General features: G+C 37.4%; 1 protein-coding gene across 1 annotated transcript in view; it reads left to right on the forward strand.

The window, feature by feature from the left end:
• ankrd52a (ankyrin repeat domain 52a) overlaps window positions 1–12,953 on the forward strand; it is a 36,835-nt gene extending 23,882 nt beyond the window's left edge. Inside the window, 7 exon segments of the mRNA XM_048179284.1 lie at window positions 109–195; window positions 309–454; window positions 566–648; window positions 976–1,058; window positions 1,296–1,344; window positions 1,346–1,388; window positions 3,821–12,953. Coding sequence (XP_048035241.1) covers window positions 109–195; window positions 309–454; window positions 566–648; window positions 976–1,058; window positions 1,296–1,344; window positions 1,346–1,388; window positions 3,821–4,071 — 742 coding nt within the window. The 3' untranslated portion in view covers window positions 4,072–12,953.
• The last annotated feature ends 434 nt before the right edge of the window (window positions 12,954–13,387 follow it).

Consider the following 13,387-nt stretch of genomic DNA (forward strand, 5'->3'; position numbering starts at 1 on the left):
TTTCTGATATGCAATGAGTATTTAAATAAAGACTATATTAATTAAATTATAATTTAAGGCATGCGTTTCCTAATCGCTATGCTGCATGTTCTTGTCATCCCATTGCAGCATTAATGGCCATAGTGGTTCTGCTGAGCTGCTGTTGGAATCCAGTGGTTGTAATTCGCTGGTAAACATCAGGGATGCCAAAGGAAGGTTAGTGCAAGTACATATTAAAATACAATTGCTGTGTAGTTAGCTGTCAAATGGTTACATATTTTACATAACTAGTTACCAGATAAATGACTGGTCTGATATCTTGCTTCCAGGACCCCGCTTCACGCGGCCGCAGTTGCCGAGGACGTGGCTGGGCTGCAGCTGGTTCTGCGGCACGGAGCTGACATCAACGCCGTGGACCACTCAGGGCGTTCTGCACTGATGGTGGCTGCCGATAATGGCCAAAGCGGTGCAGTAGGTAAGAGTTTTACCATGTGTCATATGAGTAATCCCAGACTGAAACCATTAGACATTGTAAAACATGTCACTTACACACAGTTTTAATAGATGTTTTTATTGTTGTATGCAGCCCTGCTGCTGCACAGAGCCAAAGCTGACCTGTCCCTCCTGGATGTGAACAAGAACACTGCCCTGCACCTGGCCTGCAGCAAGGTAACAAACGTAATGAGGGCCCTATGAAATCCATTTTATTTTTTTCACAAATTCAGTTTTTTACTGTTTTATTTCTTCTGGAATTCGGTATTTCTACTACTACTACTACTACTTTAATCTAGAAAAATTAGTTTTAATGGTTAAATTAAAATTTTAGCAATCAAAAAGCATGTCACATTCTTTGAAATAATGACTTTTATACAATTTAACAACAATTTATTAAGTTTAACAATAAAATGCATTTTAGGGCACTATAAATTTTAAAAAGTAATTTGGGTCCAGACTCTTGTGCTCATGTTGTGCATATTGCTGTGTTTGTTTTTAAAGGCTCATGAAATGTGTGCCATGCTGATCTTGAAGGAGATCCACAACCCTATCCTCATAAATGCAACCAACAGTATGCTTCAGATGTGAGTATCTATCACAGTTTGCAAATACATCAATAAGTTGTAGGTTGTGCATGGCGCTGTAGCATTATCATTATCATCAGCTCTTTGTTTGAGCATCCTGAAGTGGCAAAATTGGTGTTTTTATGCACTACTTTTTTTTTGTTTGTTTTTTTCATAGAAATACACTCTACCTTTTCCCAATGTGATTAAACTGAGTGAAACGTTTAGCATTATAACTTAATTTTCTCTATATTTCAGGCCCCTCCACATTGCCGCCAGGAATGGTTTGGCCACCGTGGTTCAGGCCTTTGCTGAATCGTGGAGCCACAGTGCTAGCAGTGGATGAGGAAGGTAAGTACAGGAAAATTCATGTTTTGTGATTTTTGGGCAGTTTGTGTGAGTTGCTCATAGCAGTAAGTGACAACATGGGCGGGACTAATATTAGGGTAAAAAGTGAATTGTGCATTTAGTTTCCAAATATAGCGTATGTTAATACTGTTGAAATTAGCATACTAGTGACAAACTTTACACAAGGAATTTACAATTCTGAACATCGCAAGTCTGTTGATTATCGCCAGTTTAGGTTGGCCAGGGTAAAGGCCTTTGCACACTGAGTCCGAAATTTTCGCATGCGTTTTTTCGTATTCGCAATCCTAAAAATTCGTCACGCTCAGAGACCTTGCACACTGAGTCCGATGCGTATTAATGAATGCGTTGCGAAAAAATCGCAAAACAAATCGCAAAACAATACAAAATGAAGTCTTCAAGCAGTGAGCACGATTAGTTGTCTCCTCTCTTATTAAAAAGAGAAAAAGAAAGAGGAAATATTGGGTCCATTCAATCCCGAGATTGCATAGAGAGAAAGGAGAATTCACCTCATCAAGGAGCTGCGGGATTATCCGAGCGTTTCAAAGTTTACTTCAGGATGTCAGTGGCTCTGTTTGATGCTTTACTACTGGCACAATCTGTCTTTATATTTGGTCTCTTTGTATTCCTCACGTTGTTTGTCATTCAATGCTGCTGTTTTGTGCTGTAGACGACGTGGATCAACTTGTCAGATGGCATTCTGGATTTTTGCATTCGCGTACGGTGGCTCTGAATTGTCAAAACGTCTCTCAAAATGCGTGCCACGGATGCGAAAAACGCAGAAAATCGAACCTGATCCGAATATTTTTTTGACGGACGAAAGTTTCGGAGGCAGTGTGCAAACGCGATTGACATAACATGAGGTCGAATTTATTTTTTAACGTGCGAAAGTTCCGCATGCGAATTTCGGACTCAGTGTGCAATGACCTTAAGCCTGCTGATACATATACCATATTTTCTAGAAAAAAAAGTTGCACCTAAATATGTCATATTGGGTCATGGGTTTACAAACATTATAAACACTATGAACATGTACTTTAGTTCCACTCCACATAAAATTCTTTAAATATAACATTATACAAAGATGGAAAAATATGAATATAAAGCACCATTTATTTTAAACAAAATTATTATAAACGGCAAGCTTAAAGGGTTAGTTCACCCAAAACTGAAAATTCTGTTATTTATTACTCACTTTCGTGTTGTTCCACACCCGTAAGACCTTCGTTCATCTTCAGAACACAAATTAAGATATTTTTGATGAAATCCAAGAGGTATGTGTCTCTATAGTAGCAATATATATACTATACTATTTGTGCGCAAAAACAAAACAAAAATAACGACTTTATTCAACAATATCTTCTCTTCTGTGTCATTCTCATACACTGTTTACATCCAGCACTTCCAGGTTCTACGTCAGAACGCCTTCTCAGTATTGCCAGAGGCTGTTCATGTGAGCAGCCGATGCATTTGTGTGATACTGACGCAGGAGTGGCCAATAATGAGTTGGCATTCTGATGTAGAACATTTCTGAAACTTGAAAGTGGTGTTTAAATTGCTGTCTATGGAGGAGTCATATACCTCTCGGATTTCATCAAAAATATCTTAATTTGTGTTCCGAAGATGAATGAAGGTTTTACCGGGTGTGGAACGACATGAGGGTAATTAATGACAGAATTTTCATTTTTGGGTGAACTAACCCTTTAAACTAAGCTAAATTACCAATATGTGGGAAATGCACTATACAAATAAACATGATCGTACCTTACCTTGCCTAACAAGCAAAAACTATAAAATATTTACCATCATTTACTGAAAAACAAAACAAACAAAAAAAACTCACGTCATTTACCTGCAAAAAAAAAATGACCTGCTGAGGGTCAGCTGTGAGACGATTTGGGAAGAGAAACAAAAGATTCCCTGTGTAGTCCAATGGAATAACTTGTCCAATATTGATAAATATTGATCAGTTGAGCAGAATGTAAATTGACAAATGGCTAAATTCAAATTTGTTTTATGAAATTTGGTGAATTTTTGGTGGGGTGGTCATCACACTGACCTACTATACAACTGACTATTTAAATTGAGTAATATAATTTTAAGTTTTGTTGACTGCATTTTAATTTGATGATGAATTGGCTACCATGTCAAGTTGGCAATGCTAGAACCAATAGAAAATGTGTGTGCATTGCATTCTAGATGTTAATTGCATTATATTTCGCTTTGCAATATATAAGTCACGGCACATTTCAAATGATAAAACCAGTACGACTTATGTTCCAGAAAATATGGTACATTAGCATAAGGCTCATCTTAACACCTGCTCTATGAATCATGGAACTAATGTATTTGAATGAGTTCACTAAACGTTCACTCCTTGACTCACTTAAATGTCTCTGTGTTTTGTGATGTCACAGGTCATACGCCAGCCCTGGCTTGCGCATCCAATAAAGCTGTTGCCGACTGCCTAGCTCTCATTCTGTCAACCATGAAGCCTTCCTCATCCACACCTTCCTCATCCTCGCCCTCTTCTCCCAGCCTCAACCTGCTCAAGCACTGTGGCATCACAGCCGCCTGCCCCCCCCTGCCCAATGGAGGCCTTCGCCATGGTTACGGCAAAGATCGCCATGGTGCTACCATCGGCTTGGATGGCTGCTTGACCGAGTGAGGCGTTCTTACTTGTTAAAAAAAAAAAAAAAAAAGCGTGTGGTCGCTTGATTTGGTCCTCTCTACACACCTAGATAAACCTATATGCAATTACAGCCACACATCCCTCCTGTGCCAGTATCAAAGCTTTTCTTTACATCTCAGTAGAGAGCGAACACGAGAGGACAAATTTAGCTATTTATTTCTATTTATTTTCCCCCACTTTCCTTTTCCTCCCACCCCCTGACTCCCATCTTAGATGCTGTCCATTCAATATGAGTCTAAGTCTAAAATCTGAATCTAAGCCATCTATTCGAACCAGTATCCATCACTGGCGAGTCAGTCCTTTATTTCTTCATTGCAGTCGATTTGACTTGGTTTATGTTAGAATTATGCAGCTGTGTGTCTCCATGGTAACAGTGATAATGGATGGGTTTCCATATCATGCCTCCTATTTGCGTGACGCTGTGGCCTTGCATAGGAATTTACAGCCTGCCCTGAGGAACAATTTAAACGGGTTACACTAGATTTGCATGAATTTGCGGGACCATGTATTTGATAGTGGTCTTGTGTGTGTGTGTGTGTGTGTGTGTGTGTGTGTGTGTGTGTGTGTGTGTGTGTGTGTGTTTGTGTGAGTGCGTGCGCGTGTATGTGTGACATCCACTTTTGCGCAACAGTCCAAGTTTTTCATCCCATACTTGATTCTTACTTTTTGAGGTTTTTATGTGAGGTGCAATCTGAATTAGCACAGATCAGGAAAAAAAAAAACAACCTAACGGAATCATTTCGACAGAAGGGAAACCATACTACCTTAAGCCAAAAGACCAATGACCTCCTGGTAGAGGGGTCCGATATAATATAAATGCATGTTTACTGTTAGAGAGAAAAGGGATAGTGTTTGGTTGGGTTTTGAGCTGGAAAATTCATATTAGGTTTACAATGAAGGTAATAGGTAGTTCAGATCACTGTTTGTAGGTGGGCAGAAGAAAGAGGAGTTTAAAGTGTCATGATTTTGGGCGTTTAAAACATTATGAAGATACTACACTAAGGAAGTATAGAAAGCACAAATGTCATTACTGATGCAAACGTCATACACAGTACTTGCTCCTTGGAACCTTCTGTTTTATTTTGGTTTGCTTTGGGTTGGCAGGGCCTCGTACAATATCTTCAATTAAATCTATTGCTTTGCTAGTTTATCATTATAATATTTAATGTGGAGTTGCTTTCACAGTGCCTACTGATTTCATTTTGTCTACCTAGGGTCCAATTAGTTAAACACACCATATGCGCTCCCCGAAGTTTTCGAAATGGTGCTTTGACCAGTGAAACATGAGTTAAGTGTTTCACTATAATCCGTTATGAAATGATTACCTAAATAGATGAATGAACGATTCATATATCAGAACCCACTTTGGGGAGTGTATATGTCGAATTTGCAAAAATTAAGTGTTGAGGCTGATTGGACCTTTTTACATTTGTTTATGGTGTTGGGGAGCAGTCATGGGTATGACCAAAGTTGTGCGATTTCTAAATAGCATTTTATTAGGAACTTGTAGATATATATAAAAAAAAAAAAGACATTATCTTTTCAATTAAAATACTGAAATAATATTCACCCCTCCTCTTTATAAAATGCTTCCTTATTGCCAAAGGTAGATTAACAAAGTTAAGATTGTGCTTCCTTTAGGTTTTTGCACCTAAACACAAAATAAGAACATGTGAATGAGTGTTAGAAACATCCCTTTTTTTTGTTTGTGCACCACAAACAGGCAATATATGCTCAGTCAGTAATGAGACAATCAGTTGAAAGGGCTTTTAATTTTGCCATAGATTTTGTTTTTCCTAAACAAGCAAAAGCATCAACATTTTTTAACAATTAGGAAGATCTATACCCCTTAATTCAGTGAACTAATGCATACTTCAGGCTTGAAATGTGGACTTGTTCTCAATTATACCAATACTATTACTTTTCATTACAGTATATCAGGATTTTAGCGATGTAGATAGAGTAGTATTGTAACTGATATTTTATTGATGAATGAAGGCGCGTAGAAAAATGAAACTGTAACGTTAGATGTTTAAAGGCTGTGTGGAGAGCATATTTATACTGATGAAATGACCTCTTCGTCGATGTAATAAGTTTTGGCTGCTTAAACAAGTTTCTCCACTTCACGCTGGCCTGATATAAAGCACTTGCTTGTTCGGTAACAAAAAAAGATTGGAAAAAAAAAAAAAGCTTTTGCATCTATCACAAGCTGTAAATGGGCAAATATCTGACCTCCTCTTGCAAGAGTACAAACGTGCATGCGTGCAAATCAGATTAGTCAAGTTATATCAGTGTTTTGCCTGGGAAATATTTCTAAATTGGCTACATGACTAAGAGGAAGTTCCTTTTGTGGGAGTTTATTTCAAGCTTATTTACCTGTACTTGATCTTGACTTTATCACGTACACTAACTTTTGCTGCAGTTTGGTGGAGGGGAAGTAATGCGTGTACAGACAGCACAGGGTACGATAATGAAGTGCAAGTTGATGATGAGCTTGAAGTTATTTGCACTGCCAGTTTATACTGCTTGTAGTTGTAGAAAAACAAATGATTATTTATAAATTTAGTCTAGCTAGTCATACCACATGTAGTTGAGTTTGAAAAACAAGTGCCCGTGGAGCCTGTGATTAGTAATACATTTCATTTGGTGCAGGAAAAAGTGCTGCTTTCAATTGTATCTTGGAGCTAATTTTTTTTTAGAGGTGATCTTTGTCTATTTATTAGCGATAATAATTCTTATCCAGCCAAAACCAACTAAAACATATTTGTTTTAATTCCTCAAATTTCTAATTGTCTTATTGGCATTGCACTAAAATTGTTGAATTGTTTCGTCGAATGTATGCCGTGATGGTAGCAGCTTGCTTCGATGTTGGTGAAAATCTTGTATGCAGTAGTTAGCGATTAAATAATTAGCTTGACAACAGGAACTTTGGAACTGAACCCTTTCAGAACTTTTAATAGATTGAGTTGGTGCATTTGGTGTCCTGTGTTCGAACAGTAAGGGAACCGGTCACAAAGTGGCAAGATGTTTTTTTTTTAGGGTAGAGAATAACTTATAAATGGGAGTTTCCTCCCTGAAATCATTTAGTGCCATAACTTTTCTTTTCCCTTTATCATTTTGATACATTTGTAAAATGTGAATGAATGATTCCTTGGGTTCAGTTTTTGAGTGTGCATCAAGACCATTACCAAAAAAAAAAAAAGAACAAAGTCTAAGCTAACATAAGCTACTGTGCCCATTTATATATATTTTTTGGAGATCCACATAGTTTGTTAATTTTTGTAAAATGCCAGTACGTTCACAATCAGACTCAAAATGCCAGTATATTCTTAACTAAGCTATACTGATGGGCTGGTTAGCTCTTGGTGGAGCTCCTCTCCACCCATTTAAGTGAAAGCTTTCATGGCTAAGCCATAACTTGGCATTTGCCCTTATCGATCGAATAGCCGGATTTGAGTCATCCAGTCAACGGCTCCTTCAAAAACAATATTTTATAAATCTTCCATTGTAATCGAGCATACCCACGAACCATTGATAATTTGAGGTTTATGTCTACGCAATGGAATTATGAAACGCCTTAATTTCATTAATAACTGAAGGGCAAATTTTGAAATTTACCAAACGACACACTTTACCTAGCTTTTCTTGTTTTATTCTGGATCAACAAATTGTGCAGTTTTAGGAGCTTTTTGTGTTTGTTTTTTACACAACTTTGCTATGAAGGGCCAGCTTTCATTGCCTGTTGACCAAGCTATAATGGTTGCAGTTACTTGCAGGCAGTTGGAAACTAGAGTCGTCTAATAATTGTAACCATTTTGTTGGAAAGCAGATTAATTGTAGCTAACTCAGTGTCCTTATTGTATGTCCATCCTTGCATATTTGTATCAATATCATTTGTTTTTCTCGCAAAGGTATTAATGGCTGATAGAATGTCTGATTTACCTCAGCGGACCTCAGCGTCCCTACTACTTGAAGACACATCCATTTAAGGCAATACTCAAAACACCCGTTTCATTTAACCTTTGTCTATCTCCCAACTTTTTGCCTTAAGAGGAAACGGTATAGTTCAGCAGTCGCAGCACTTGTGAGAGATTTTGTTGTTAACCTGGGATCTCATTTCGATGAGATTCATAAGCACACAGTTTTGCTGAAAGATGTACCATACTGGCTTCTGGCCTAAAAAATGATCATTTTCATTAAATATATTAGGAGTTTTTGCACTAGACTATAGAAAAAATAAAAATTGTATCTCTTTTTTTTTGTTTTTGTTTTTTTTGTTTAATACACGTGTATTTACCTGAAATAATTTGGAACGGCTAATAAAACTAGAAACTCTTTGAGGAGAAAAAAAGTTAGCAGGAAAAAAAAAATCAGTATTGGAACACAGGAATGATTTTGGAAATACATAAAGTAAAAAATAGTCCAATGATAAATTCTTTTTGCAAAACAGGTTCGATTATGTCCTTATTTTTCAGTGTCTTTATTGAAACATTTAGGTTGTAAAAACTTGTGTAATGTTATAAATGCAAATCTTTCTAACAAGTTAAATAACAAAAGCACAAGAAGATGTGCAAGATGTAATTCCTGAAGTGTGGTTGGAATTGCCTTGACGTGGCAATCTTACCTCATGAACTAGCAGTCCTTAAAATCTATCGTGCTATATTTACTGGTACATGAAATTCGGGTGGGCTTTTTAGCTACGCATGATCCGTGCAACTAGAATCCTGAGGTCACGTTCCAAGGCCTTGAAATGGAAAACATTGGAGTTTTCAAGGGGTGCTCTTGAACTTTAAATGATGTCCTTCACCCTGGCTTAGTGTTACTTCATGTTTCTACTTTATAAGCGCTAATAGTTTAAATTGTAAATCTGCAAGCGAATGATCTAGTCAAAAAAGCTGCTTTTTGTTGTTCTCGCCAGCAGCTTGTTTTCATAAGGCTGTTTAGAAGACCACCGGAGCCTGACTGAATGGCTGATCTGACAGGGCACATAGGGATCCCTTTAAAATACATTTTCATATTTAAAAAAAAAAAAAAAAAAAAAAAAGCTATGCAGGAATATTTTCTTTTTATCTCACAGAGTTGCATAGTGCCACCAGAGATAGCCCAAGAGCTTCATTGACCGATCACGGACCTTCAGAAGTTCATCTGTAAATCTAACACCGACCTCACTTGCTTGTTGGCTTCGGTTGAGAAAACGACTGCTTTGCGTGGCATGCTGCTATTTCTTTGGAGTCTGCAAGCATCTTCATCATCTCTTTAAAGTACTACACTTTGTGACGAGTATGTGGGATTGTGCCTTTTGTTATCAAGTACATGCCACAGGGTATGGTCTTCCATTAACACCTTTAGTGAGCCTTATGAATGAACAACTGTTGTAAGTTTCAGAAATAGCCACCATCCACGAGGTTGCGTTTTGAGCCGTCAAAACTTGCGATCAAATTTGTCACATCACCGCAAATGAATAAAAAATCTTTGTACATTTAATTCAACCGTAATAGCAAAACATTTGATCGGTTCTAGCTAGTGACCTGTTCAAACTCTGTATGGAAAAAAACGTGTTTAGTTTTACAAAGTGTGAACTCTTTAGTGAAGTAGACGTGTGCCGTGTCGTTTTTGTGTGGTAATGCATTGGAGATTAGTTGTAACCCAGTGTCTTGTAGAATGTTGGCATGACTCCTTTTCTCTGTTGTATTGACGTCAAAGTATCCACCTGAAATGGACTGAAGTGCAATAACTTTTTTGTGCGCCATAGTATCCTTAATGGAGGAAAATGCCCTCTTACATTATCCATCATGTTTTTTTTTTTTTTTTTCTTCCTTTAAGCAGGGTATTTAATTTCACTTATTTATTTTTATTTTATATTTTTTTGGATTGTACAAATTTGAACTCCTTCCTGCTTTGCCTCCATAAGTGGCACTTTCTTGTGGAATGTACAATGGACTTGGTGGAAACTGTGATAGGTGTCAAAGCCTTATCGATACTTCTTGCTTACTGGAAAGATGGCATTTCTGTTTGTTCTTCGGTCGATAGGTCAGAGAGTGCCGTTTTCCATGAACCTTCTTCTGCGCCACTTAAAGTCAGCGTCTGCTTTTTGTGGCATGTTAAGCATTTGTGTATGTGTGTGGGGGGGTGTTTAGACCTGTTCATTTACCTCTGATCAATTGATACCAAAAGCAAAGCTCATTGCCAGGAATTACAGTTCTTTTTCAGATTAGAGATTGTGATAGCTGTATTTGGAAATGGTATCTTGAATGTTATTGTTGTCACCAGTGAAATATGCAGGTTTTTATTTCTCCCCACACAACATTTGAACTTTGGGCCATATGTTCTGCGGTACCAAAGAACGTTTTATTGCTGATCTTTGGATCAGGTTTTGTGTTTTGTCTGACATCAAGATCCCAATATTTGTTGTTTCATGTCTTTGTAAATTTTAGGAAAATTAAAAAAAGTGGAACTTGTACCATAACGAAACATTCCTTTTGAATTTCATTGAAGAAAACAGAGATACCATTGGCAGCCAATACCAGAAGTCATATAATAATCTTCAAAATAACTTACTTTAAGCTCTTTCATTTTGGCCTCAAGCAATCAATGACTTCATATTTGATATCACAGGGAGCACACTGAATAAAGTAATCTAGTATTTCACAATATAGGACCAATGTATGTCTCTGTAGAGATGGCCACTTGAATTCATTCAAGAACAAGCAATACAAGTATCAAGAGACAATTGTATATTTCTAAAGATTTGTTGGCTCTGGCTGCTTTTGGCCTGGCTATGTAATCTGTGGCACCTTAGGTTAACACCCTCTTCTTGTAACTGAAACCAACATAAGAGATTTCAGTGCTGAGAGAGCCTTATTTCAGTCAAACTGAATGTGAATTGGATGTGTGCAGGATTTGGCCATTTCAAAGCGACTGGCTTTAATCGAGCGGACCTCCTGCGTTCCGTGTTTGAATCCAGTTTCACTAGGACCCGCCGTCTTTAAGACTTTCCAAAAGATTGCTGTTACAAAAAAAAAAAAATAAAATACTACACAGTGGCTACGTTTCCATCGCCAAAATGCAGAACCGAAAGGCTGGGATTGATGAAAGGCTTATATATTTCTGATAAAACAGGGTTACTGTCTCTGCTTCCAAGCTCTGCTTGAACATGCCAAGTATTTGACTCGGTGATGTGACGGAAAACACATCACGACGTGTAGGAAATGTGACCCTGATTAATAAAAAAAACAAAACAAAACTGCACTATTTACTTGAGTATTGAACCCCAAGCTGTTCTCTGCTAATGTTTAGACGATGGAAATATAGTCACGATCGTGTAGGGCAGCACCCGGTGTGTATGTGTTGTGCGTGCGAGTGCGACAAACAGGGGTCATATCAACCCTGTATACCTCATCGACATATCTGCAAATATTCTTATCCTGTCTTTAAGTTGAACGTGTAGGAGATACCATCACCAGCAGAAGCCTGGGACCATTGCAGGGTCTACGACATCACACCAATTCCATATCAAACAATAAGATTACGACTTGCTTGCCGCTTCAAGTCTGACCCATACCCGCAGTGTCGCCAACACAATGGTTTAGAATTAGCGAAACGTGAGGCATTTTAAGTAGCATTATCCTACCTCTGTGTTACAGCTTGATGCATTGAAATCTCCACCAGTTGTTGACAAATGGAAATATATATGTATATGGAACAGATATAACTTATAACCAACAATCGGTGATATAGGACAACAGTTAGTGTACTCGACTGTGTGTCTGTCTGTGTGTAACATGATAATTGTTAGTGTATACACAACAGAGTACCACTGGAATGTGAAGCCAGACTGTATTATGATTTTTTTTTTTTTATTTGAGTGTGTATTTTTTTTTTTCTTTATTCAAAGTCAACTTTCTCCCCATTATATTTCAAATGATGTCAAATGTGTCTTGCCTCTGTCGCTTCTTTTTTTTTTTTTTTTTTTTTTTTTTGACAAAACGGAGAAAAATATCAGCCTATACTAGCTGGCATTTACATTTGTGCTCACTTTTTTTTTTTTTTTTTTTTTTTTTTTTTTTTTTCACTTTTTCTCACTTCTAAATGTTCACTGTGAGCGCTCTGAACTCAAGTTTACAGCTCTTCATGGTATGTACGTGTATTTGGTCGAGTTCAGTAGAGTGCGTGGATGGTTGTATGACTTTGGTACTGAAGCAACAACTCAATTTTCTACTGGTGGTGGGGTTTGAAAGGGGGTTGGTTGGTTTGAGTTATGCACATTCATTCTGTACTAAAATATGGGGTATGTAGAATTCCCTAGCCTTACACCCTTCCAAAAACACTACGCCGGTCACTGGCTAATTTGCATTAGCTATCCACCACCCTGCCAACTTTGTACCTCTGTACATATCCATTTTGGACCTGGGGGCACGGGGCGAATTCGGTGGATTCTGCCTGAATCTGTCAGGACGGTCACGTGACCCCTCCTAGACCTGAGGAAGGAGAACCCTCACCCTTTCAACCCCACAAAAAGACCTCAAGCCATTCATTTCCTTATGTGACAATGCAATCCTGAAAGCACTTTGCCTTGTTAATTCATAGTATGAGCTTGTGAATGGTTACTTGTTACTAACAGATGTGAAACTCTGTACATGTATTTAAGTAAGAAAGAACATAATCATTTTTAATTTGAGCTTATTAAAAATGAATTGGTCTCTCTGACTTCAAAGACAAAAAAAAAAAAAAAAAAAAAAAAAATCCCATATGTTTTTTGTTAGTCAGGTTCATGAACTGCTGCAGCCAGTAGGTCTTGTCATTCAGTATCGTGGCTTAGAATTGGTAATGTTGAAATAAAATGCTATTGCTACATACAAGTTGTTGTGTGTGTCTTCTGTTTCTCTAAACTCTACAAAATGGTAACATGTTGTAACAGCATATTTTATTAAACATTACATGTATTTGTGATGGGATATATCTGTTATGTCAGATCGTATAAGACTTTTAACTTGGAAATTTTAGACTGGGTTCAAATTAAGGTCAATCCCTTTTCACTTCTCTTTAGCAAATCATCTGAATATGTCCAGAAGATTTTTTTTTTTTTACATTTTATGGTTAATGGTAGTTTTTAATTTGCAGTGATAGCTGAAAATTATTTTAAAGGATTAGCCCAAGCTTTACTCACCCTCAAGCCATCCTAGGTGTATATGACTTTCTTTCTGATGAACATAATCGCAGAAATATTAAGTATCCTGATGCATCCGAGCTTTATAATGGCAGTGATAGGCATCAATGAGTATAAGTTGAAGAA

The sequence above is a fragment of the Megalobrama amblycephala genome, linkage group LG24 (assembly GCF_018812025.1).
Source record: "Megalobrama amblycephala isolate DHTTF-2021 linkage group LG24, ASM1881202v1, whole genome shotgun sequence".
Classification (NCBI taxonomy): Eukaryota; Metazoa; Chordata; class Actinopteri; order Cypriniformes; family Xenocyprididae; genus Megalobrama; species Megalobrama amblycephala.